Source organism: Cucurbita maxima, unplaced genomic scaffold (assembly GCF_002738345.1).
Source record: "Cucurbita maxima cultivar Rimu unplaced genomic scaffold, Cmax_1.0 Cma_Scf00040, whole genome shotgun sequence".
In the NCBI taxonomy this organism is placed as follows: Eukaryota; Viridiplantae; Streptophyta; class Magnoliopsida; order Cucurbitales; family Cucurbitaceae; genus Cucurbita; species Cucurbita maxima.
Genome location: NW_019272056.1, coordinates 993,354 through 1,020,581, shown reverse-complemented (window position 1 = coordinate 1,020,581; position 27,228 = coordinate 993,354). Strand labels below are relative to the sequence as shown.

At 38.9% G+C, this 27,228-nt stretch overlaps 2 protein-coding genes, 1 long non-coding RNA gene and 1 pseudogene across 3 annotated transcripts; all 4 read right to left on the bottom strand.

The window, feature by feature from the left end:
- Positions 1-6,589: 6,589 nt before the first annotated feature.
- LOC111469527 lies at positions 6,590-7,756 on the bottom strand. The gene is made up of 3 exons (XR_002714884.1): positions 7,646-7,756; positions 7,480-7,535; positions 6,590-6,713 (listed from the first exon to the last, which is right to left on the bottom strand). It is a non-coding gene; the product is annotated as an uncharacterized LOC111469527 (long non-coding RNA).
- Positions 7,757-13,323: 5,567 nt separating this feature from the next.
- Positions 13,324-15,829, bottom strand: LOC111469484 (phenolic glucoside malonyltransferase 2-like). Its single transcript, XM_023114768.1, has 2 exons — positions 15,348-15,829; positions 13,324-14,227 (listed from the first exon to the last, which is right to left on the bottom strand). Exons 1-2 carry the CDS (start codon positions 15,801-15,803, stop codon positions 13,325-13,327), a joined length of 1,359 nt encoding a protein of 452 aa, XP_022970536.1. The 5' UTR covers positions 15,804-15,829; the 3' UTR covers position 13,324.
- A 3,150-nt stretch (positions 15,830-18,979) lies between these two features.
- On the bottom strand, positions 18,980-19,366 carry LOC111469387. The gene has a single exon (XM_023114617.1). It carries the CDS (start codon positions 19,364-19,366, stop codon positions 18,980-18,982), a length of 387 nt encoding a protein of 128 aa, XP_022970385.1.
- Positions 19,367-21,285: 1,919 nt separating this feature from the next.
- LOC111469487 lies at positions 21,286-23,225 on the bottom strand (annotated as a pseudogene).
- Between the last annotated feature and the right edge of the window lie 4,003 nt (positions 23,226-27,228).

Here is a 27,228-nt window from a genome sequence, read left to right as displayed (position 1 = left end):
TGTAACTTTGCTTCCATAGGATACTTGGTCGGGTTACACTTTACCCAATCGAGTCTGGCTTCAGGTTGTTCTATTTTGACTCCTCAAGTCTTTCTTAGTCTAGGAGCACTATGGTCTAAATTCTCTGACCATTGCTCACAATTCTAAGATACTCAGTCTACTGGAGACGTTCTGACCCAGGTCGTCGTCTAGCCAACCTAACTCTATGTCCTAACTCTGATCTTACTCAAAATCCTGATCTTACTCAATTGACTTGCAATTGACTGATTTACTCAAAATCCTGCCCAACCATACTCCTTGACACTTTCCAGCAGTTGCAACTATATACTCAGCCTCGCATGACGACAAAACCACCACCTTCTCCTTCTGTGATACCCAAGTTATTGGATTTACTCCCAAATACTACAACACTCCAGTTGTACTCTTCCTATCATCAATATCCCAAGCCATATCACTGTCGCTAAATCCTACCAGCTCCACATTCAATAGCTTCTTATAAGCACAACCAAAACTTAGAGTACCTTTCACATACCTCAATATTTGTTTTACTGCTGTGAGATGTGAAGTTGTTGGTGCCTCCATGTATCTACTCATCACACCAACTAAGTAGGCTATGTCGGGCCGGGTATACCAAATAGCGTAAGCTTCCAATAACACTTATGTAAAGTGTTTTATCAATTCTTGGTTCCATGGGAATTGAACAAGGATTGCCCTCCCCCATTCCTAGCTTCTGTAGGATTTTTCTTGCATATCCAGCCTGACATAAAGTGATTGATTCACTGCTTTATCGTACCTCATTACCCAAGTAATAGCTTAAAAGTCCAAGATCGATCATTTCAAATTTTTTGTGCATCTCTTTCTTGAACTGAGCTATAACTTGTTTGTTTGAGTCGGCTATGATTAAGTCATCCACATATGTGCCGATTATCATTGCTTCAACTCCATTAATTTTCTTGTTAAGAGTATATTACTGTGGACATCTAACAAAACCAAGTGACTGCAAACATTGATCAAGTTTGAAATTCCAAGCCCTCGGAGCCTATTCTAATCCATACAAGGCTTTACGTAGTTTTAATACCATGTTTGAATTTTCCTTGTCAACGAACCCTTCTTGTTGAACAACATACACCTCCTCTTCTAACTCGCCATTCAGAAAAGCTGTCTTCACATCCATGTGATTTACTTCCCAGTTTTTAATGGCTGCATAGGCAAGAATTAATCTCACTGTTTCTAACCTGGCCACTGGTGCAAATACTTCACAGTCATTTACACCAAATTGCTGTGCATATCTCTTTGCCATGAGTCTCGCCTTATGTTTCATGATTTCTTCATCTGAATTTTTCTTTAATTTGAAAATCCATTTGATGCTGATTGCTTTATGATTCTTCGGCAAATCTATGAGTTCCCATGTTCTGCTCTTCTCAATGGAGAGAATTTCAGACTTCATGGCATTCCTCCAGTTTTCATCCGTAGTCGCTTCCTCATATGAGGTTGACTCCTCTATAGAAAGAAAACAAAGGCTCGCTGTTTCCTCCTCTGCTTCGTTCAATTCTCTATAAATATCTTCTAGAGACCTGAACTTTTTCAGTGTCGACGAGCATGATGATGATGCATTTGAGGTAATGTCTGGCATTGATAAAGTTGAGATGAATTTTCCCTTTGCCTTTCATCTAGATCAACTTTGATTTGTTCAATATTCCTCTCCTCTGTTTTTCTGAAATTTGAACGGTGAAAGTTCCTCTTTGTTCATCATCACCATTTGTGATTTCTTCCCAACACCACTTTTTCTCCTCATAAACAACATACCCCTGCTCACCATAATTCTGTTCTTTTGTGGATCCAATAGTCGGTAAACTTTGGTTCCATCTTCATATCCCAACATAATTGTCTTCACACTCCTATTAGTAAGTCAAGAAAGAGAAGCTCATTCTCCTTTACCAGATTGAACGGTAAGAAACAAGAATGAGATTGAAGTGGAAGGAAAGAAGAAAAAACGAAAGAAGAATGAAACTGTAAAGACGAAAGATGAAAGTTTAGGAAGCTGTGAATATGTTTTCTTGGCATGAGCAAAACACCGGAAGATTTTAAAGTGATGAACCTTTGGTATCTTGTTAAACTAAGCTTGATACGGTGTACCATCTGCAACTCCTTTTGTTGGCGATCTGGTCAGAATATACACGACAGCTTTGACAGCTTCTCCCCAAAATTTTGCAAGCATCTCTTTGCTCTTTAACATACATCTGGTCATCTCTATAACCGTTTGATTACGCCTTTCTACTACGCCATTTTGCTGTGGTAAAAATGGTGCAGTAAGCTCTTCATGTCTTCATTCTCACAATAGTCTTTAAAAGCAGTAGATATGAACTCTCCTCAACAGTCCGTTCTAAAGCTCCTAATCTTCTTGTCTTTCTCTACCTCCAGTGCTCTTGAACTTTTTAAATACCACCAGTGTTTCATTCTTATTTTTCAAGATAAACACCCACATAAATCGTGAAAAATCATCCACTAGTAATATAAAATATTTGTTACCTCCATAAGTCATTGGCGAAATAGGTCCACATAGATCTCCATGATGAGATCCAATGACACCTTCACACGATATGTTGTTGTTCGCGGAAAAGGAGTCCTACGCTACTTTCCAATTAAACACCCATCACATAATTGATTGACCTGGGTGATTTTTGGCAACCCTTCAACCATTCTTTTGTCATTTAATTGCTTTAAAGAGTGAAATTTAGCTGTCCATACCTCACGTGCCAGAGCCAACCACCATTACTGATATTTGTCATTAAACACACCTGATCCGCAAGCTTCGACTTTGCTACATACAATCTGTTGGATTGTCTGGTCACCATAATAATCAGGCTCATAACCCTGTCAAATATCTTCATCACACCGCCCTCTATGACAATTTTATTTCCACTCTCGTCCAGTTGTCCCAAACTTATTATATTGCTTTTGAGTTTAGATATGTAATAGATTTGCGATAAGATCAAGTGCTCATCTGTTTTGCATTTGAAGAGCACTATTCCTAGACCACAAATGTATATTGTTAGATAAAAGCTATGGTTCCATTAGATCTGGTCAGTTTTTTTTTTTACTTGAAAAATCTGAATTCAAGCTCCCCATTTAATAGAAGAGCATCATTTTTGTTGGCCATTTTGGAACTTTTTGCCCAAAGTTTGTGCCCAATTTAGGATAGGTTTGTTATTTAAATATGTTAAACTAAATCAAATAAATCATCGTGTCTTCCGCAAATATCTATCTCTTTTATTTTCCATTATTTTTTTTCTTGGAAGAAGTTTTCCTTCTCGTCCACTTTTTCCTCTCAATGGCCAGAAGTCAACAAGTGGTATCAGAGCCTGGTTTAAGCCATCGATGTATATCATTGGGTAGGAGCCAACTTTATTAACAGTTAAGTTAAATAGCTCAAGTAGTTAGAGAATCGACCTAGCAACACACAGGTCTTAGGTTCAAGTAGAAGAAGATGTTGTAGGTCATCCTCGATCACCTCGCGCAAGTCGCGATTTCAATCAAGACATTGCTTGACTTGAATGATAAGGATGATCCTCTACTCCTCACTGAGGAGGAATGACTTACGCTCCACAACAACATCGACAAGAGAAACGGGCCCTCCAGCCGTAAAGGCGGTAAGAAGCCATGGAAAGCCAGCTCTCTCTTAATGGTAAGTAAGTGCACCGGTCTTATCCGACGTCCCCAATTTTGGTTCCAAATCCACGGAGGTGGAGGTAATCGACGACGACGTAACTGCCTCCTCTGATGAGCCTCGAACTCAAGGAAGAGGCGAGTGTTCGCTCAGATCGGCGAGAGGGACGACAGCATGAGGCATAGAAAAAGGCACCGTTGGGGGGAGAGCCAATTCAACTGAAGGAGGAGGCGAGTGTTCGCTCAGATCGGCGAGAGGGACGACAGCATGAGGCATAGAAAAAGGCACCGTTGGGGGGAGAGCCAATTCAACTGAAGGAGGAGGCGAGTGTTCCATTTTTACATCCTGGAGTTGGAGATAGAGCAACCCGTCATCCTCTCGACCAAGACCGAAAAGGTATCTTGGAGGTGGCACGCAAGGTACGAGTACTTAAACTTTCCTGCTCTACAAAAATTACACACGGACACTTAAACTTTCCTGCTCTACAAAAATTACACACGGGCACTTAAAATTTCCTGCTCTACAAAAATTACACACGGGCACTTAAACTTTCCTGCTCTAAAAAATTACACACGGGCACTTAAAATTTCCTTCTCTACAACAATTACACACGGGCACTTAAACTTTCCTACTCTTCAAAAATTACACACAGACACTTAAACTTTCCTGCTCTTCAAAAATTACACACGGGCACTTAAACTTTCCTGCTCTACAAAAATTACACACGGGCACTTAAACTTTCCTGCTCTACAAAAATTACACACGGGCACTAGCCANTTCAGCTAAAGGAGGAGCAAGTGTTCCGTTTTTACATCCTGGAGTTGGAGATAGAGCAACCCGTCATTCTCGTCTTTACATCCTGGAGTTGGAGATAGAGCAACATGTCATCCTCTCGGCCAAGACCAAAGAGGTATCTTGGAGGTGGCACGCAAGGTACGAGTATTTAAACTTTCCTGCTCTAAAAAAATTACAGACGGGCACTTAAACTTTCCTGCTCTACAAAAATGACACACGGGCACTTAAACTTTCCTGCTCTACAAAAATTACACACGGGCACTTAAACTTTCCTGCTCTACAAAAATTACACACGGGGAGGAGCAAGTGTTCCGTTCTTACATCCTGGAGTTGGAGATAGAGCAACCCGTCATCCTCTCGGCCAAGACCGAAGAGGTATCTTGGAGGTGGCACGCAAGGTACGAGTACTTAAACTTTCCTGCTCTACAAAAATTACACACGGGCACTTAAACTTTCCTGCTCTACAAAAATTACACACGAGCACTTAAACTTTTCTACTCTACAAAAATTACACACGGGCANTTAAACTTTCCTACTCTACAAAAATTGCACGCGGGCAATTAAACTTTCCTACTCTACAAAAATTGCACGCGGGCAATTAAACTTTCCTGCTCTACAAAAATTACACACGGGCACTAGCCAATTCAACTGAAGGAGGAGCAAGGGTTCCGGTTTTACATCCTGGAGTTGAAGATAGAGCAACCCGTCATCCTCTCGGCCAAGACCGAAGAGGTATCTTGGAGGTGGCACACAAGGTACGAGTACTTAAACTTTCCTGCTCTACAAAAATTACACACGAACACTTAAATTTTCCTGCTCTACAAAAATTACACACGAGCACTTAAAATTTCCTACTCTTCAAAAATTACACACGGGCACTTAAACTTTCCTGCTCTACAAAAATTACACACGGGCACTTAAACTTTCCTACTCTACAAAAATTACACACGGGCACTTAAACTTTCCTGCTCTACAAAAATTACACACGGGCACTTAAACTTTCCTGCTCTACAAAAATTACACACGGGCACTAGCCAATTCAACTAAAGGAGGAGCAAGTGTTCCGTTTTTACATCCTGGAGTTGGAGATAGAGCAACCCATCATTCTCGTCTTTACATNCTGGAGTTGGAGATAGAGCAACCCGTCATCCTCTCGGCCAAGACCGAAGAGGTATCTTGGAGGTGGCACGCAAGGTACGAGTACTTAAACTTTCCTGCTCTAAAAAAATTACACACGGGCACTTAAACTTTCCTACTCTATAAAAATTACACATAGGCACTTAAACCTTCCTGCTCTACAAAAATTACACACGGGCACTTAAACTTTCATGCACTACAAAAATTACACACGGGCACTTAAACTTTCCTGCTCAAAATTACACACGGGAACTTAAACTTTCCTGCTCTACAAAAATTACACACGGGCACTTAAACTTTCCTGCTCTACAAAAATTACACACGAGCACTTAAACTTTCCTTCTCTACAAAAATTACACACGGACACTTAAACTTTCCTGCTCTACTAAAATTACTCACGGGCACTTAAACTTTTTCTGCTCTACAAAAATTACATACGGGCACTTAAAATTTCCTACTCTACAAAAATTACACACGGTCACTTAAACTTTCTACTCTACAAAAATTACACATGGGCACTTAAACTTTCCTGCTCTACAAAAATTACATAGGGAGGAGATGGTGCACGGTTTGGCAAGGTACGGGCACTTAAACTTTTCTGCTCTACAAAAATTACACAGGGAGGAGATGGTGCACGGTTTGGTAAGGTACGGGCACTTAAACTTTCCTGCTCTACAAAAATTACACAGGGAGGACAAGGTACGGGCACTTAAACTTTCCTGCTCTACAAAAATTACATAGGCAGGAGATGGTGCATGGTTTGCCAGCAATCAAAGGCGTAAATAAGCTGTGCAACGGGTGTGTAACACCCCTAATTTTCTCTAACCTAATTAGCAACGTTACTTCATTCTTGCATAATCAACAGAACAAGAATTCACGTAAGACAATCTCAAATACGACAATTGATTCATTATTATAAGCAATTCATACCTGAGGAAAACAAAAACGACAACGTAACCTAGAAATAATCAACAGAGAACAAGAGGAAACATTTTCAATAACTATGAACCCAAAAGAATCAAACAAGGCGCCTACAACACTACAAACTCTCCTCAAGATTTCCATGGCCTTCGCAGCATCCACCGTCAGCCGTACATGAGAGCCTTGCCCTTACCTGAAAATATGGGTAGCACGTGGCTTGAGTATTATATACAATACCCAATAAGACGCCCCATTGTTGGGGTAAGCACATAATCATACATACGGATACCAGCAGTTGCACACAATACACATACTTATCGCACACAATACACCTACATGAGCACAAGTGTTAAAAGAAAGAAACCGTGAGAGGGGTCTATCTTCCATTCCTTCCCATGGCCTTAGGCCCTTGCTTTGTCTGGGCGGGGGTGGATGCATGGTACCTTCCCACACATGGCCCACGCGTGTGACTGTGGGCCCACAAGGTGAGCTCGCAAGCGAACTCCCTAGGCCTGGCTTGGTTGGGTATGTATGACATACAATACCAGACGCCACGGACAAAGGAGGGCCTGCATGATATCGTGGCGAACACAATATTGAACATACGCGTCCATACCATCAGTAGCATAAGGGGGGAGTGCCCTAGTACATAACCATAGTATGCATGAGGTTCTTAGGGTTTACTTCTATGGCATTATACATACAACGTTCCATCCCCTCACAGCATTACATAGCATAATTGGGTCAGCATTGAAAAAGCATATCATAGCATACTAGTCATCTCATTCATGGCATGTGGGGTTCTCATTACAATCACGACATGTCAATCAAGCTCATACATACAGGGTAGCAACCGTGTCACAAATGTTATATACATAAACATGGCATGCATAGCATTTCACTGCCAGAATCACAAACATAAACATGGCATAACTCACGCCAACAGTAGGGTTACTTACCTCCTTGGCCTTGGCCGAAGTCACCCACAACGCTAACTTCGGCGCCTAACTACCTCCTATAAGATAACATGATACACTTAGAGCCCTTTCACCACTATCACTTATGCCTAGCTACCAAGGTACGTCCCTATTGCAAACTATTTTGTCAAAATGGAGTGGTACTGACCTCAGATGGTTGAAACTAGGATGGGAATGGCTCCAGAAGGGTCGAAAACCTAGGAATCGATATCCTATTTGAATGTCAAGCCGCCAAGCTGCGCCGCCGAGCCGTACTGCCAAGCCAAACCTAGCCGAGTCGGGAGTGCACGGAGCCGCCAATGGAGCTAAAGCCGACGGCTACGAAGAACACTGTAGGTGCACGGTTTCTAGGCGTGCCTCCGATTTGGGCCGAAAGGGAACGAGGCCTAGAGGTGGTGTCCGAGTGCGGCCTGCGAGGTACGGGCTGCACGCTGGCCGAGACGACTCACAGAATGTCGTGGGTCGACCCACGCCTGCCGCTTCGTCTTCCTCGTCTGAAAACCCTAATCGAGGAGCTTGGCTACCGTCGCCGGTGGAAGCGTCGTCGTTCGTCCGTCTCCGGTGGCGTGTCTGCCTCTCCTTGCTTCGAAGTCCCGTGGCATCTGCTCCTACCTAAAGGAGGCAGCCGCACCTAGGGTTTAAGAGGGCCTGCGTGGGTCCGTTTCGGCATTTTTTTCTCCCTTGGAAAGGTGTATCGTTACAGGGTGCGTCATCTACAAACAGAGGTGCACCCCCTTTCCGTCTCGGAGATCCTACCGCGTCGGTGAGCCATTGGAGCTGGCAACCCCAAGCGATAAGACCCTCTTCCTCCTGCTGGTCGATGACAAAAGCCGCTTCATATGGCTAATCCTGCTGCAAGCGAAAAGTGAGGCGGCAAAGGTGATTAAGCTCATCCAGGCACGAGCGAAGACCGAATGCGGGAAGAAGATGCAAATGCTGCGCACGGACCGAGGCAGAGAATTCACCTCAGCGAACTTCGGTAAGTATTGCGACGAGCTCGGCATGCAACGACAACTAACGACTCCCTACTCCCCCCAGCAGAACGGGGTGGTGGAACGCCAAAATTGGACCATCATCGGGACAGCAAGGTCATTGTTGATGACGGCCGGGATGCCTGGGAGGTTCTAGAGAGAGGCGGTAATGACGACAGTCTACCTCCTCAATCGTTCACCAACGTGAAGCCTGGACGGGAAGATACCACACGAGGTCTGGTACAACACGAAGCAAGCGGTACATCATCTCCGAGTGTTCGGCTGTGTTGCATACATGAAGGTAGCGCATCCCCACCTCGCCAAGCTCGATCCCAGGGGGCTAAAAGTTGTCTTCATCGACTACGAACCCGGGAGCAAGGCGTACAGACTCTATATCCTGCGAGGGGGCGAGCTCACGTGTCTCGTGATGTCATCTTCGATGAAAGCACCTTTTAGCAGTGGAACGACGTGATCGAGGCAGACTACAATCAAATCAATTCACAGTGGAGTGCCTCGTCACCGAGCAGGAAGAAGGAGGAGCACAACATCAGGAACCATCACCGCCGCCAGCAGCTGCACCCCCTGAACCAGTGGAGTTTGTAACACCATGAACTGTAGATTCGACGCTAGATGACGATCACGATGATGATCTGGTGACCAAGTACCGGAGGATGGACAACCTAGTGCTAGGAGGTGAACCACTTAGACTAGCGGCCTGTGAACTCAAACAAGAGGTGGCCAAACTGCATGCCATCAGCGTAGATGAACCGAACACCTTCGTCGAAGCAGAAAGGAACCCGTGCTTGCTGAAGGCAATGCAGAAGGAGATGATATCCATCACCAAGAACCAAACGTGGAGTCTGGAAGATATGCCACCGGGACACAGGACACAGAGCCATAGGGCTCAAATAGGTCATCAAAATGAAGCGCAATGTAAAGGGAGAAGTTGTGAAGCATAAGGCCCATCTGGTGGTGAAGGGCTACGTCTATAAGCAAGAAGTGGACTTTGAAGAGGTATTTGCGTCAGTGGCAAGGTTAGAATCCATCCATCTTTTGCTAGCAATCACGGCACATTGCTCGTGGGAGGTCCACCACATGGACATGAAGTCCACTTTCCTTAACGAAGAGATGAAGGAGACTGTCCACGTCCGACAACCACCTGGCTTTCTGGACAACGACAACCCCGGTAAAGTACTGCACCTACACAAGGCACTCTACGGGCTTAGGCAAGCACCACGAGCCTAGAACGCAAAGCTCGACAGTACCCTACTGTCACTGAAGTTCAAGCGCTGTGCCTCTGAGCATGACATGTACACGCTTGGCCACAACGAGCAGCGACGGATTGTGGGAGTGTACGTCGACGACCTCATAATCATTGGAGGCGACATGGAAGTCCTTGGAAGATTCAAGAGGGAGATGTCAAAGAACTTCAAGATGAGCGATCTCGGCGTACTCAGCTACTACCTCGGCATCGAAGTGCAATACAGTACTGCCGACATCACCATCTGTCAAAGTGCATACGCAAAGAAGCTGCTAGACACTGTTGGGCTAGCAGACAGTAACCTACAAGGATGCCAATGGAGGCCCGACTCTAGCTGAGGAAGGCCGGCACTATGACGGCAGTCGACTCCACCAATTACCGCAGAATTGTCGGGAGTTTGTGCTATCTGGTAAACACACGTCCTGATCTTGCTTATTCTGTTGGATATGTGAGTAGGTTTTTGGAAGCACCTAGGGAGGAGCATCTAGTGGCTGTCAAGCGCATCCTACGCTATATAGCCGAAACCGGAGGCTGGGGTGTAAGATACTGCACAGGGAGAGGAAATGAGAAGCTTGAGCTAGTCGGCTACAGTGATAGTGACATGGTCGATGACGTTGATGATCGTAAGAGCACCAACGAGATGATCTACTTCTTCTCAGGTGGCGCGATCTGCTGCCAATCAACAAAACAAAAGGTAGTTGCTTTGCTTCCTGCGAAGCAGAATACATCACCGCTTCGACGGCGGCAACACAGGGGGTCTGACTTGCGCTAATGATGGAAGAACTCATCGGAAGAGAAAGCGATCCACCAATGCTATACGTGGACAACAAAGCTATGATCTCCCTGATCAAAAATCCAGTTTTGCACGATCGGAGCAAACACATAGAAATCAGATTCCACTACTTTCGAGAATGTGCAAATCGAGGGCTCATCAAGATTGATTTCATCCAAACAGAGGAACAGCTTGGAGATATTTTCTCCAAGTCCCTGGCACGGGTAAAATTTGAAGAACTACGCTAAAAAATCGGAGTTCAAATAATAAGGTAGATATACCACAGCTTTTAGGAGGAGATTGTTAGATAAAAGTTATGGTTCCCTTAGATTTCGTGAGTTGTTTTTGACTTTTGAAAAATCTGAATTCACGCTCGCCGTTTAATGGAAGAGTGTAATTTTTGCTAGCCATTTTGGCAACGTTGGGCACAAGTTTTGTGCTCACTACTGCTAAATTTAGGATAGGTTTGTTATTTAAATACGTTAAACTGAATCAAATAAATCATCGGGTCTTCAGCAAATATCTCTCTCTTTTCTTTTCTGTTATTTTTTTTCTTTGAAGTTTTCCTTTGGCTGGTTTTTACTCGTCAATGTTTTCCTCTCAATTGCCAGAAGTCAACATCTATTACAGAGTTATCATCGAAATGTACCTTTCCAACACTATAGTTTCATTCAACATCACAAAATCAGGCTCTTTGTCTGTGGTTTTAATTTCACACGCCTCTATCGTCAGCAATAAAAACACCTCATCCTTTTGCATCTTTATTAAGTTGAGTTGTTTGTCTTTTGTGGATTACTTTGATGCGAAGTGTCCCATCTACTGACACCTGTAACATTTAATTTTACTTTTGTCAAATTTCTTCTTCTGAGTTTGTGACTCTCCTTCATCTCCTCAATGCTAGTCACTTCTCCCATGGCCTCTCCATCTTCCACGACCCCATTCCCTATCTCCTCTAGAACTACCTTGATCCTTCCATTCTTTCTTTGAGGATTTTGCATCCTCTCGTTCCTTCCATTCTGCACGAGTGAGGAAAACAATTTCATCTTTTTCTCCAAACCCTCGCAAATTTTCTTCATGTGCCTTGAGTGATCCAATAATCTCATCAAACCAATTTCGTTTGAGATCACTGAACTTCTCAATCGTCAAAGTGATTTGAAGAAACTTTGCAGAGGTGGATTGTAGAAGTTTCTTAACTACTTGGATATCATCCACCGCATTGTCGAGGCCTCTCAATTTGTTGACAATAATGGTAAGTTTTCCAGATTACTCATCAATACTTTTTGAATCACCCATCCTCAACGCTTCAAACTCCCGCCAGAGAGTCTGCATTCTAACTTCTTTCACTATTTCTGCACCTAGATTCATATTTTTCAACATGATCTAGGCATCCTTCACCGTTTTCTTGGCACCCAACTGTAGCAACGTATCTTCTCCAATACTTTAATAAATAGCTGCTAAAGTCATCTTATCTTTGCGATTATCTACTGTTTTGGGTGACTCAATTGCCTCCCAAACACCTTGTGCCATCATAAATACCTCCATCTTAATCGTCCAAGCTGCATAGTTGCATTTTGTCAACATCGGGTATTTGGGTGTGATAGGTCCCTCCTTTTCTTGAATCCGTACACTCACTTTGTTTGAGGCATCATCTTCTATCGCACCGATGCTTTGCTCCTGTCACTCAATTCCTATCTCATTTTTTATCTCTCTCCCTTTTTGACCGCTAAATCTCTAGGTGAGACATGATTGAAAACAAGCCTTGATCTTGTAGCTTTGATACCAATTGAAAGAAAAAAATAACAGAAGGGGATAAGGAGCAAAGACACAAATTAAACATATCTTCTTTTTTTGTGTTGTTTCACTACCTTACACCATTTTCCTTATATAATAAAAAAATAACAACTTTCTTGCTACAATTCAGCGACCACTCACGATATAACCAACAAAGGGTTCATCATCAAAACTGAAGAGCACAAAGTGTACAAGTTGTCAAAGGCCCTTTACGGTTTATGGAAAGCACCGAGAGCGTAGAACATACATTTGGACAAGTGCTTAAAGAGTCTAAATTTCATGAAGTGCTCACAAGAACAATGTATACAAGAAATAATGGAGTATAAACACTCATAGTGGACGTGTATGTTAATGACCTGATCATTACTAGTATAAGTGTGGAAGGTGTGAAAGAGTTCAAGTAGCAAATGCGGAAGGAATTTGAGATGACTTATTTCGGGTCACATACTACCTCGGTATTGAAATCGACCAGATTGGAAACTAGTTAGTGCTTTCTTCACTATGAATACTTATTAGATGTTTGCTCTTTTCACAATAACGGACCGAATTGAAAAAGGTTCCTCCATACAAAAGCTCTCTCCTCTAGGTTACTCCATACAAAAGTTCTCTTTCTTAAGTTGTTTTCCCTACTTAAGTTGTTTGTTTCATTATATTTCGATTGTGAGTCATATTCAGTTAAAAACTATAAAAAGATAAAAAGTCAAAATGTAACATTTGAAATCATGTGACCCTCACTCACATGGCTTCACATGAACAATTTGGATTAAATTATTTGTAACAATTACAATGTATGTCATATCAATAATATTACCAAGATAAGACACTCATTCTTATCCATATTCTATAAACCACGTAGTGACATTACACTAGCAAGTTTAAATTTTGTATATAATGGATTACAATAAAATGCAAACAAAATAATAAAAATTACTATTCATAAATAATTTGAGAGTCCATAAAATAAGCCTTAAAAATACATTTATTCTAACAAAGATGCGAACTGATAACACATTTGAATTGACTCAAATGATTTCAAAGAGCTTCAAAACCTTCATTGAACAGAGCAGCAAAAGTTTCCATTTGCTGTCTCTCCTTAACCACTCCAATCTCCATTCCCACATCGCTATTTCTGCTATCACTCAAAGAAAAGACTAATGGTGATTCAGCTGACACTATTTCCACCTTCATTGGCTTTCCCCACCCAAAATCTGCACTATAAACTCCAAATCTAGGCGACCCAGCAAGGGAAATGGCTTGTGCTTTAGAATAATCATTGGTCAATTCGCTCATAATTGTACCATAATTTTCTGCCCCCTCTAAAGCTCCTCCCTCTAAACTTTTAACACCTTTTATGATCTGTTCACAAGCCAAAGCTATTCCATTTTCACCCAAAAGCCCAACTCTTTCAATGGAAACCATACCACCAATCAAACAATTTCCAAAGTAATTCAATGGCACTGGCGGCTTTAAACGAGACGTAGCATCAGCAGCAAATCCAAACCACAAATTTCCATCTCTTAAACCATCCAACTTGGCTGTACATACACAAAGATAAGCCGTTGCCACTACAAATGATGATATTTGCTCATCATTCTTCTTCAAAATCCGTTGCTTTAGCTTTTCCAAGTTTTGGTGTGTGAACTCAAAAGTGCTTCGGACAAAACTAGGTTTAGGTTTGGGTAGTTTAAGGTTCAAGCTCCTGTTGTTGGGTCTGTCTTGGTTCAGCCATGCGCTTGCGTAGATTTTGGCAAGACCTTTTGGATCATTAATAACCGACCTGTCATAGAATGGCATTAGGTTGGCGATTGGAACAGATGATTTGTCCATGCAAATTTGAGCCCATGATTTGATAAATGAAGTTGAGATTCTCCCATCTATAACTGCATGGTGATTGGTTATTCCAATGGAAAACCCTTTGTTTTGAAATTTGGTGACCTGTATTAAGAATTTCAATGATTATTAAATATACATTTTTATCTTCAATGGAGTAATTTTTAATTTAGTCCTTATCGAAAACGCTAAAATTTTCAACTAATTTCTTAAAATAGAAACAAAGAAGAAATTTTAAACTTCCATAAAGTTTCTGACTTTAAGCATATCAAGTATGGTTAATTAATCATTAGTGAAGGACTAAAGTGATTAATAAAAAAGATATATTAAGGTAAGAGCCCTCCAGATTTAAAAACGTGTTTCTTATGGAGAGGTTTCCACATCCTTATAAAGAACGCTTAGTTCTCCTCTCCAACCGATGTGAAATTTCTTAATACTCCTTATAAAAAATGCTTAGTTCTCCTCCCCAACCGATGTGGGATTTCTTAATACTCCTTATAAAAAATGTTTAGTTCTCCTCCCCAACAGATGTGGGATTTCATAATTCACTCCCCTTCGGGGCCCCTAGTATCCTCGTTGGCACTCGTTCTCTTCTCCAATCTATGTGGGACCTCTCAATTCACACCCTTTTGTGACGGCCCAAGCCAACAACTTATAGATATTATTCTCTTTAGGCTTTCCCTCTCAAGGTTCCCCTTAACGTTTTTAAAACGTGTCTGCTAGTAAGGGTTTCTACACTCTTATAAAGAATCTTTGTTCCTCTCTCCAACCGACGTGGGATTTCACAATTCACCCCCTTCGGGGCCAGTGTCCTCTTTGGCACTCATTCCCTTCTCCAATCAATGTGAGACCCCCCAATCCACCCTCTTTGTAATGGATCAAGCTCACTACTAACAAATATTGTTCTCTTTGGGCTTTCTCTTATGTGTTTCCCCTCAAGGTTTTAAAACGCGTCAGCTAGGGAGAAGTTTCCACACAATGTTTCGTTCCCTCTCGAATCGATGTGGGATTGTTGAGGATTGTTGGGAGGGAGTCCCACCTTAGCTAATTTAGGGAATGATCATGGAGTTTATAAGTAAGAAATACATTTCTATTGGAATGAGATCTTCTAAGGGAACTAAGAGTAAAATCATGAGAGCTTATATTTAAATTAGACAATATCATGTTGTGATTCCTAACTTTAATAACCAATCATGGTTAGCTATTAAGTTTTGGAGATAAGAACCTGGATAGCAATTGTTGCAGCACGATCATGAGAAACAGGCAATTGGGGGACAAGAGGATGAAATTCAGAAACTTCATGGAACCCATTGCCGGAAAGTTGGTAAAAGTCAGCTCTGGACTCAGCTATGGTCAGAGAAACACCGTCCCCGTCAACCAACTCGATGGTCGGAAAGTCGGAGTGTGGAAGCCAAACGAGGTTGCCAGCCAGAGGAAGATAATGGCGAAGAATAAGAGAAAGAGAGGTTTTGAGCTTCGGAACAATTTCGTCCATAAAAGATATATCATTAGATGGTAGCTCGTAGAAGAAAAGGCGTTGGATTGGATGGAACCTCAGCCAAAACAGGTCGAAGTAGGTGAGAGGAAGAGACGACGGCACATCCGCCGCACGTGACGGCTCCGGCGGCGGAGGAGCCATTTTACAGATCTCAATTATCTTAACAGATGGAAGGTGATCCATTGGAAAGTAGGTTTTTGGAGATATGATATTAGTGATGAGGAAAATTAAAAAGTTGGGTTCTTTACTTATAATTCATGATGAATTGGGTTAGTCTTTGTTCTTCATGGTTCTTATTCCTTCCTTGAATTTTGAGGAGGAAGACGACATATTTTGCCCATTTGTAAGAGAGACAAAATTGGCTTGTAAATTAAGAACTCTCCTTCTATTGACCCTCAAACGAAGTATGAATGACTGGAAAGTCATAGTATTTTGAACTTTTTCAATTTTTTTAAAGAAAAATCGAATAAAATAAAAAAAAATTACTATAAATGGATAAAAACTCCCAAAAAAAAAAAATCAATTGGGACAACCTACTTCGTAATTATTACAAATTACATTTTATTCAATACAGTGAGTATTTATTCTATACCGTGAACAATTATTACAAATGATTTTATTTACGTGTGACTGGGGCTATACAGTGAGTTTGTATGAGAGTGATCCACGAAATAAATATTTAATATCTCTTGATAAATTATTTATTGGAAATGTTATATTTTACCGGATGATTATATGTCTCAATCTTAATTCTTAGTGAGTTATGAAGCACTCTTGCTTGTGAGGGCGTGTCTCGAGAGTTGCATGGATAGAAATGACTTTTGTAGTCGGATTAATATGTCTACTATTTTCGAGACTTTGACAAAATAGAGAGTTAGAGAATGTAATTTTATAAGATGGAATTTAATCTTTCCCATATATGGAAAGTAGATGAGTAAAATTGATGATGTTTATGGAAGGATAACTACTGCTTTTATATAGAGCTTTACAAACCAAAATAACAAACCAATCATCAAAACCAACCGAAACAAAAAAACAAATCAACTCCTACAGCTATTTAGAAAAAACAAATATAAAACTACTTCTTATTAACAGACAAATATGAAATCCTTAATAGATAAATACAAAACTACTTCCTATTCATTAGCTATAACGTTGCAGATCAAGTCAGAAACTTCAATAAATTCCTTCCCGTAAATTGAAGTATGCTGAAACAGCATCAGTTTACTCAAGTTGTCGAACTCTGAGCATGCCTCTGAATTTCACAAATTTATCTACCTTAATTGGTTTAGTCATTATGTCTGCCACTTGATCTTCCGTTCCGCAAAACACTAACCTCACAATCCCATTAGTTGACAAATTACGCAGGAAATGATACTTGTCATCAATATGTTTTGTCCTTTGATGCATAACTGGGTTCTTAGACAATTTGATTGCTAAACTACTGTCACACATGTTATCGATGCACTCGCTACTTAGAACACCTACCTCCTTCAGAATTCCCTTAAGCCAAACACCATGACATGCACTTGCAGTGGCAGCTACATATTCAGCTTCTGTAGATGATAGTGTGACAATTCCTTGCTTCCTTAAACTCCAACATATTGGAGCTCCATTTAGAAAGAAAACATAGCCTGAAGTGTTCTTCCTGTCATCAATGTCTCGTGCATAATCATTGTTTGTGTATCCCAAAAGATTTGCATCCTTACTCCATTTGTAATAAACTTCAACATCTAATGTGCTTTTTAAATATCTCAGTACCTTTTTAGCAATCAACATATGTTCTTTTTTGGGATCAGCCATATAACGAGAAATCAAGTAAACCACAAACATTAAGACGAGACGAGTTACCGTAAGGTACATTAATCATCCTACTAGTTGTTTGTACAATGTTGCATCGACACCAATTTTCTTTGCTTCATGCGGTAATGTCACAAGCTCCCATGTCTGATTTCTTTCAATAGCTTGAATTTCAAGCTTCATAGCCTCCTACCACTTCTTTTCCTTTACTTCTTCTTCAAAGTTCACAGGATCATCATTGGAGATGTGAAAAGCAAACCCCTCTTCGACTTCTTCTTCTTCAAATAGGTGTTCACCTGTTTCATAATCGCGCATCCAAACTAGCTTTCTCCTTTGTCTTGTTTGTTGTGGCAACTTGGTGAAGGTTCATCCATTTCTTGGATTTCTTCTAACCTATCATTTGCTTCTTCTTTTTTTGAATCTCCTTCTCCATCAGTCTCTCTTCCTTCCGATTCTTCTGCAGTAATTTTATCATCATCTCCCCAAGCCAACACGTCCTGCTCCTCATTTTTTGTACTTGAATTCCAGTCTCATTTTGCACCTTCTTCAATTATGACATCCCTGCTCACAATTATCTTGTTTGTTGCTGAATCACACAGGCGATAGGCATTAGATTCATCAGTAACTCCAAGTAGGATGCATTTGAGACTTCGATCATCAAGTTTGATTCTCTTCTATTCGGAAATATGGACATGTGCAATTGAACCAAATACTCTGAAGTATTCCACATTTGGTTTTATGCCTGACCACTTCTCCTCAGGAACCATGTCCTTGATTGCCTTTGTGTAACTACGATTCAAAACATGATTGTCCATCTAGCTGCTTCCAGTCACAACTTCTTCAGCATCTCTTTCTTAGATAAAAGACACCGAATCATGTTCATGATGGTTCGATTCCTTCTTTCTACAACTCCATTTTGTTGGGGAGTGTAAGCAGTTGTTAGTTGTCGCTTGATCCCGTTGCAAAAACAAATGGTGGTCTGGTTCCTTCTTTCTACAACTCCAAGTCTTCATCTTCTATTTTCAAACATTTGTCAACCAATGGCTTCATCTTTGCATGAACTGAGAACATGCGATTTGCCATCATTTGTATGTTCATTGTCAGGCCCCTTTGTTGATGATAGACTCTACAGGTTCCTTCTTTGATTAAGATCACCAAGCGCTTATCCTGTAGCTACACTATGCTTAGCAAATTGTTGGTGAGATTGGGGACATAGTAGACATCTGTCACAGTTTGTGTGATACCTTCAACTTCGAATCTGACACTATCTCTTCCTTCAACTGCCAATTTTGAGCTATTTCCCAACCTGACAGTGTGTTTGAAACTTTCGTCAAGCTCAACGAACCATGTTTTGTCTTCTGTCATATGATTTGAGCACCCGAAATCGAGAAACTAAATGCTTTCTCTTTCAACTTTACTTTTCTTTATGTACGCCATCAAAAGCAGTTCTTCCTCCTCGTCAAATTCAGCATAATTGATAACTTCTTTTTCTAAGCCCGGACATTCAAATTGATAACGTCCTTGCTTTTCACATCGAAAACAGTTGATGGCCGACCGATTCACAAAAGATCTACCTCTTTCCAGTCCTCTAGAGTAACCTCTTCCTCTCTAAAATGTCCCTTTGCCTCTTCCTTGTCCATACCTTGGTATAGAACCTGCTCTTCACTCCTCTTATCAATCACCTTTTGTTCATGTACAAGCAAAAATACCTGTAATTCATCGACTGTTAATTGGTCAATGTCCTTGAATTCTTCAATTGAGCATACTACGAAGTTGAATTTATCGGTGAGACTTCGAAGTATTTTCTCAACAATTTTGACATCCGACATATCTTCTCCGCAATTTCTCATATCATTAGCAGTAGACATAACTCTTGTAAAATACTCAAAAACACCTTCTCCTACTTTCATCTCTAAGTTTCGAATGTTCTGTGAAGTCGAAGTCATTGTAGCTGGGCTTGCTCCACTCTAGCATTTCCTTGATACTTGAGTTTTATTGAATCCCACATTTACTTGCTTGTAAGTATCTTTTTGAATGATAGTTTTCAAGTATCCTTTTGAATGATAGTTTTCAGAATACTCTTATCAATGGATTGGAAGGGATAATTCTTAACCTTGAGATCTTTGAGCCTTGCTTCATCGATTCTTTTTGCTGGGCTGCGCTTAGTGCTTAGTTTTTTTTTGGTTTCGTTCATTTTCTTTTGGTTCCTCGAAACCAGATTGAATAACACTCCAATATTTCTCGGAATGCAAAAGATTTTCCATGACCAAACTCCAATGCTCGTAGTCTCCATCGAATTGAGGAACATATGAAGATTTTCCATGACCAAACTCTAATGCTCGTAGTCTCCATCGAATTTAGGAACATATGGTAGAGCAAAGCTTCTTGAATCACTTGTTTTTTCTCTCAAACACCCAATTTGTGTATTTCTCATTTCTCCCTTTCAGATCCAATTAAGCTCTGATACCAAATGGAAGGAATTGATTGATGTTTATTGAAAGATAACTACCACTTTTATACAGCCTTGCAAAACAGAAAAACAACCAACTAATCAAAAAAACAAATCAAACTACTAGCTATTTGAAAAACAAACCAACCGAATAAAAAAAAACAAATAAACTCTAGCTATTTATAAAAACAAATCAACTCCTTAGATATTTTAAAAAACAAATATAAAAATACTTACTATTAATAAATCTTTTATATTGAGTGCATTTAATTAAAATATATATTTAAAATTTAAAACTTATGATATTTAAATATGATTTATATATGATTTATCAGGTATAATAAGTATGAATGATATGTCGTTGTGCAAGTATGTATATCTAATTAGAAATTCATGTCATGATAAGTATGATGTGCGTTATGACCATCACGATTTGAAATACAAGACTTCGTGCATATTGTATGTCATGAGCACATGATACTGTTCTTGTAACGACCCTAGATTTCTACTTACCTAGAGTCGTTAGCGTCATCATAATGTAATCACTTTGTTTAGAAATAATCATTTGAAATTTTATTATAAAACATAAACTTCATCTTAAAACATTGTCATGGACTTACATGTCTCGAAAATATCTTTAAAATGACACAACGAAGTAATAAATGAAATAAATAAATATTAAAATTAAAAACATCCTATCCTAATCTAGGTCTAAGGAAATAAGTGCAACTACCATATACATGTGTCACAGTCTTCTAGATTGCGATGTCAATGTCAGTTGTACTAACCTTAAATGCTTGTGAAGAATTGAAACTATAAGAAAAAGTCTGAGCATATCAGACCCTAGTCGAATTAGCCAAAGCGTAGCCCTTGAGTCGTCAAAAATGTATTCTCCAACTAATTTCAAACCGTTCAAGTAGGATGCTAAAATGAAGGGAGGGATCTCCGTTTTTGGAGGTCAACCCCTCATTTCTTTAAGCAACTAGGACATTTTCCTTCTCCCTTTCTTTTTTCCAAAATTTTAGGTTATTTCTGTCCATAGTCAGAGGGTATGTAATAAGAACTTGCCTAGTTGGTTCATCGGAGAGTGCATGAATCATGTGTATAGAATTATTATGCATCCTACCCAATCCAAAAAATAAAGTAGAGTCGAAGTAATAGTCACAAAAAGTAGGTTATACCCTGAATCATGATTCCTGTAATTGCATTTTCGAACTCCAATAGTAGGTCACTTATTGAGTAGTTTTAACTACTCACACTTTTTCACGTAAAAGCAAGTTCATGACAATGTTTAAGATAAATAATATTTAATAATTTTTCGTACACACTAATCATGATATGCATGCACCAACGATCTTATTCTAAAAGAAAAACTAAGATCCATTTCAACCTATCTCAATTGATAACGCATTTGGATCAACTCCTATGATTTCAAAGAGCTTCAAAACCTTCATTAAAGAGAGCAGCAAAAGCTTCCATTTGATCTCTCTCTTTAACCTCTCCAATCTCCATTCCCACATCGCTATTTCTGCTATCACTCAAAGAAAACACTAATGGTGATTCAGCTGACACTATTTCCACCTTCATTGGCTTTCCCCACCCAAAATCTGCACTATAAACTCCAAATCTAGGTGACCCAGCAAGGGTAATAGCCATTTCTTTAGAATAATCATTGGTCACTTGACTCACAAGTGTCCCATAATTTTCTAACCCCTCTAAACCTCCTCCTCCTCCTAAATTTTTAATAGCTTTCGAGATCTGTTCACAAGCCAAAGCTATTCCCTTTTCACCCAAAAGCTTAATTCTTTCAATAAAAACAACACAACTAATCCAACAATTTCCAAAGTAATTCAAACCCACTTGTGGCTTTAAACGAGATCGACCATCAGCAGAAAATGCGAACAATAATTTTCCATCTCTTAAACCTTCCAACTTGGCTGTACATACACAAAGATAAGCCGTTGCCACTACAAATGAAGACATTTTCTCATCATTCTTCTTCAAAACCCATTTCTTTAGCTTTTCCAAGTTTTGGTGTGTGAACTCAAAAGTTCTTCGGATTAAATTAGGTTTTTCCATGCAAATTTGAGCTCATGATTTGATAAATGAAGTTGAGGTTTTTCCATCTAGAATTGCATGATGACAGGTTATTCCAATCGAATATCCTTTATTTGGAAATGTGGTGACCTGTTAAGAATATAAATGATTGATTAAATGTATCGGGTCGATTTTTTCTCATTTTAAGTTTTCGTGAATGTATTAAGTATATTATGCATGACAAAGATTTTACTATGGGGAGAAAGAGATGTGTTTGATAATAAATTTTACATAAATGACCTTTGTATACATGTTTTGGAACATCCTCCATGGACATGCACTTACTATATTCATGGCTATATATGAATAATCCAATATATGTATCTACCAAATGAATCTAACTCTTAAGTCTAACCTTGGCTAATTTAAGGAATGATTCTGGGTTTATAAGTAAGAAATTTATTGGTGCGAGCCATTTTGGAGAAGTACAAAACAAAGCCTTGAGAGCAGGACAATAGCATACCATTGTGATGTCAATAGAATCCTCAAATGTCGAACAAAGGGTGTACTTTGTTCAAGGACTCTAGAGACAGAGTCGAGACTCAATTAAGGGGAGGCTCTATAGTGTAGTTTGTTTGAGGGGAGGATTGTTGAGGATTGTTGAGAGGGAGTCTCACATGAGTAATTTAAAGAATGATAATAGGTTTATAAGTAAATAATACATCTTTATTGATATGAGAGGTTTTATGATTCCTAACATCTCTCATGTATCCAAGAATGCAAGTAACAAGATTCCTAACGTCTCTAATATGTTTCTCAACCTCCAAGATTCGTGTATATTTAAATCGAACATTGTTAGCCACGAACCTGGATAGCAATTGGTGCAGCAGGATCATGAGAATCTGGCAAGAGGGGGACAAGAGGATGAAACTCAGAAGCTTCACGCAACCCATTGCCGGAAAGTTGGTAAAAGTCAGCGTCGGACTCGGCTACCGTCAGAGAAACGCCATCTCCATCGACAAACTCGATGGTCGGAAACTCAGACTGTGGAAGCCAGACGAGGTTGCCAGCCAGAGGAAGATAATGGCGAAGAGTGAGAGAGAGAGAGGTTTTGAGGTTCGGAACAATTTCGTCAACAAAAGATATATCACTAGATGGTAACTCGTAGAAGAAAAGGCGTTGGACTGGATAAAACCTCAACCATAACAGGTCGAAGTAGGTTAGAGGAAGAGATGACGGCACAGCCGCCGCACGTGACGCCTCCGGCGGAGGAGCACTTTACAGATCTCAATTATCTTCACACTTGTTGTTCCTTCCATGAGCTTTGAAATGAAGGAAGATGACATGAGTTGGTAATATGATCGTTCCATTTATATTTGGTAAGTTCTCTCATATCCATTGAAAACAATTAAAATATATATTCTTGTTTTTGTCCCATGTCTAGGACAAGAGCATGCTGCATGCTGCTTATTTATCTAGTAAAACTATATACTATACTGAGTTATACACTTAAACAATTATGTATAATAAATAAAGTTATATATAGTAAAGATATGTATGGTAGGCAATTGTAGATATTCAATTCTATCTCATACGTTACGGAGAGTTATAGCTTGAGGCCATCGCCGCATGCACCTTCCTTGCAGGTGCTGATCACAAAATACCATGTGGCCGATTGGTGACACATGGTTCATTGAAAGCAATGAAACTGATTTCTTCAATTGCTGCGTAGACTTTTTTATCACTCGAGGCCATCCCGACATGCACCTTCCTTGCACGCATTGATCACAAAATACAATCGGGCTGATTGGCGACACATGGTTCACTGGAAGCAATCAATGGAGAGCTGATTTCTTCAATTGTTGCATCGAATTTTAAGGCACAATTAAAACATGGGCTATGAGTTTATAAACTTGACTTAGTGGAATAAGTTACTAACTTATAGAGTAACTATAGAAGAATTGATAGTAGTTATCAAATTGTGGATCAAATTTTGTAGTTATAGACTAAGTTTTATGGTTTAACTAGAAAGTTTAGGAAGCTAGTGAGGGGTTTCTCTCCTATAAATGCTTTTTCACAACAATAACAACAACAAAAAGAATTGATACACTAAGTGTTTATGCTTTCTTTGCTCCAAAAGATCTCTCCCCTCAAGGTGTTCCTTTGCCACTTTTACTTGCTTCGACATAATTCCAATCGAGGGTCACATCCAACATTTGGTATCAGAGCTCCCAGGAGGTCAAAACAAATACCGTCACCATACAAAATTACTGGAGGAGTGACAATGATAAAGGGCAGAAAGGAGGGAAGCATAAGAACAGGATGTTTCTTGTTGACATCTACCAAACAATCTTGGAGGACGTTCTTCTCATATTAGCAGAGAAGGACTCGGTAAAGGTAGCATGGGTGACGCTGCAAACAATGCATGTGGGTGTGAAACGTGTTAAGGAAGAAAAGGTGGAGACCTTAAAGAGTGAGTTCGAGGCGAGTTCGAGGCTATTCACATGATGGACGGTGAGTCAATAGACGAATTTTCCATGAAGTTGACGACGGTCGTTAGCGACATCCGTTCATTAGGTAATATGGTGGAGGAGATCTTCATTGTTAAGAAGTTCCTTCGAGTTGTTCCCCTGAGATTCATGCAAATTGTTACCTTCATCAAGTATAGTTCAGTGACTCAATAACATGTCAATTGAGGAGGTTATTGTTTGTCTTAAGGTCCATGAGGAGAGACTTTGTAGTTATAAAGACAAAGAGGAGAGAAACACTTCTTACACACACATGAAGAGTGGCTCGCATGGACGAAAAAGAATGATATGGTTGACTCTTTTTTTACAAGTATGAGGGGACTTGGCAACCATAACGTGGTTGTAGACGTCGTTGTGGACATGGCCGTGGACGTGATGGCAGAGGAGGCCGTGACAATATGCCTCATGTGGTTGTTATGATGTGGTATGATAATATGTTATGTTATGATGATGTGATACGTTATGATGATATGATAGGTTATGATGTTGTGGTATGTTATCTTAATGTGATATGTTATGATGACATGAGATGTATGATGATATTTGTTATGATGATATGTATGTATGAGATGTCATGTTGCACTATGACATGAATATGTTTGGCAATGAAATATATGATATGCTGCAACATGTATGACAATGAAGAGTTTTCTAACGCAAAACCCCTAAGTAATGATATATGTAATGTATGAAAGCTTATGAATGTATGTTACCAAGGGTTGACAGCGACGATCACATCAAAAACCATAGAACCTTCCTAGAGTAATTGCATTTATTTTGTAGGTCTTAGGTTAGAATGAGGCCGTGTTCTTTTTAATATTTTACTTTCATTTATTTTAATTTGTTTTGAATATTTCTCTTGTTTTATTTTAAAACTTTTATGCAACGTATAATTCATTCCATTGTTTTATGAAACTCTTTTAAATGAATGATTTCACATAAAAAAGTTATGTCATGCATATAGTAGCGACTCTATTTCAGTAGAAAATTAAGGTCATTACATGATAAAAGGATAGTCTCATCATATTACATATATTTGCATTACATTTCCCAACCCCAATAGTGGGGTTAATTACTAAGTGTTTCTTCAAATACTCAAGTCATGTGCTACTCTTATATTTCAGGTAAAGGTAAGGCACCTCTGAACGAATGACGATGGTGTTGTGATGAAGGCCATGGAATCATTGTTAGGTTAACTAAATTATATTATGTATGACGGTGTGTGCCCCATGGTCCCTGCACGTCTCATATGATAATTGGTATGCTATGCTATACTATGCAAAGTTATGTTATGATATGTTATGCTAAGTGATATTATGTCATGATATGCTATGGTATGTCATGTCACGTTATAAAACTATGTTATTTTGTGACATAACATGTTGTATAAAACTTTTATGAAATTATTAATCTATGATGCATAAACTTCATTAGGTCATATCATGAAAGTTATGCTATGGATTACAGAATGTACGAGAATTATGTAAGCATAATTCACAAACTTATTATTTATAGATATATGGAAGTTTGTCTTGTATCATACATTATGTCATGATTATAAGTTATGGAGATCTCATGCATATTTATGTAACACGTTCATCACGATATTTCTCCACTATGATGAGTACGAACCTCATGAATTTATATTTATTTTGTAGCCCTTATGTAAGATTAGGGCGTTGTTTTATTCTTCTCTTTATTTTGTTTAAATTTCCATTGTTTTGCTTTAAAGATTTTATTTTCGAACATTTAAGTGCATGACATCCTTTATGAAGTATTTGGCACTTTACAGTCACTTTATATTACTAGAAAGTCAAGGTTGTCAGACGTAATACTAATGGTTCCATCTATATTTTAACGGTAAAAAGTTCTAATTAAGTACATTTTTTAACCTTTTCGAAAGTTTAATAGGTTTTTTTTTTAATCCTATTTTTGAAATAAAACAAAAAAGTTTAAATATATTATTGAAAGTTTTACAAATTTAATAATATTTTAAAAAAAATTACAAATTTATGAATATTTTTATTAATTTATGAGCTTAAAACAAAATTTAAAATTTAAATATTGATGAAAGCAAAAAAAAATAATTAATGCATGCACGTGAAAATTATTTCATTTATTGCTCATTTGAAGCCATTGGCTGGTTGGCCCCATAATTTCATTCGTCATTATGACCGCCACCAAAAATAAATAAATCAGCTTCCTGATTTTTTTACATTTTTTTAAAATAAAAAAAAGCCTTCCATATTTATTTATTTATTTATTTATTATTATTATTAATTATAGTTATTCATCCTGACAGTATTTTTTAGTCGTTCTATCTTCATAATCATTTTCGTTTAGATATAATATCGATTCATTTAAGTACCATTTTTTTACTCGAATGGTCATAATAACATTTTTTAATTTTAAAAAATGTTAGAATATAAGTGAAATTTTTCGATAAAAATTAAATTGAGAAGAAATTATAAAATTAATTCAAATATGTTAGAACATATTTAAACATAAAAAAAGTAGGAACTAAAATAAATGATTTCTATGGACCAAAAAAGTATTGTTTATAATCTCTACAATCTTATTTTTGTTTTCAAATCTGACACAAAAATTTATAAGAAGAAACTCTCCTATGTCTACGAGCGGTATTCAATTAGTATAACTAACGTGTTTAGAAGAGTATCTATTACATTCTTACACCGTAAAGTCTTAGGTACAAAGTTCTTCCCAATTGTCTCTCGACAACTATAAAATGATGTTTTCTCTTTCTTTCTATATCTATCTTGATATAGGCATAGCA

Bases quoted from the DNA above. Each gene is read 5' to 3' on its own strand.
- LOC111469484 (XM_023114768.1), bottom strand. From the start codon at position 15,803: ATGGATCACCTTCCATCTGTTAAGATAATTGAGATCTGTAAAATGGCT. The intron at 14,228-15,347 runs GTTCTTATCTCC...TTCTTAATACAG, and splicing joins CTGCAACAATTGCTATCCAG to GTCACCAAATTTCAAAACAA.
- LOC111469387 (XM_023114617.1), bottom strand. From the start codon at position 19,366: ATGACTTCGACTTCACAGAACATTCGAAACTTAGAGATGAAAGTAGGA.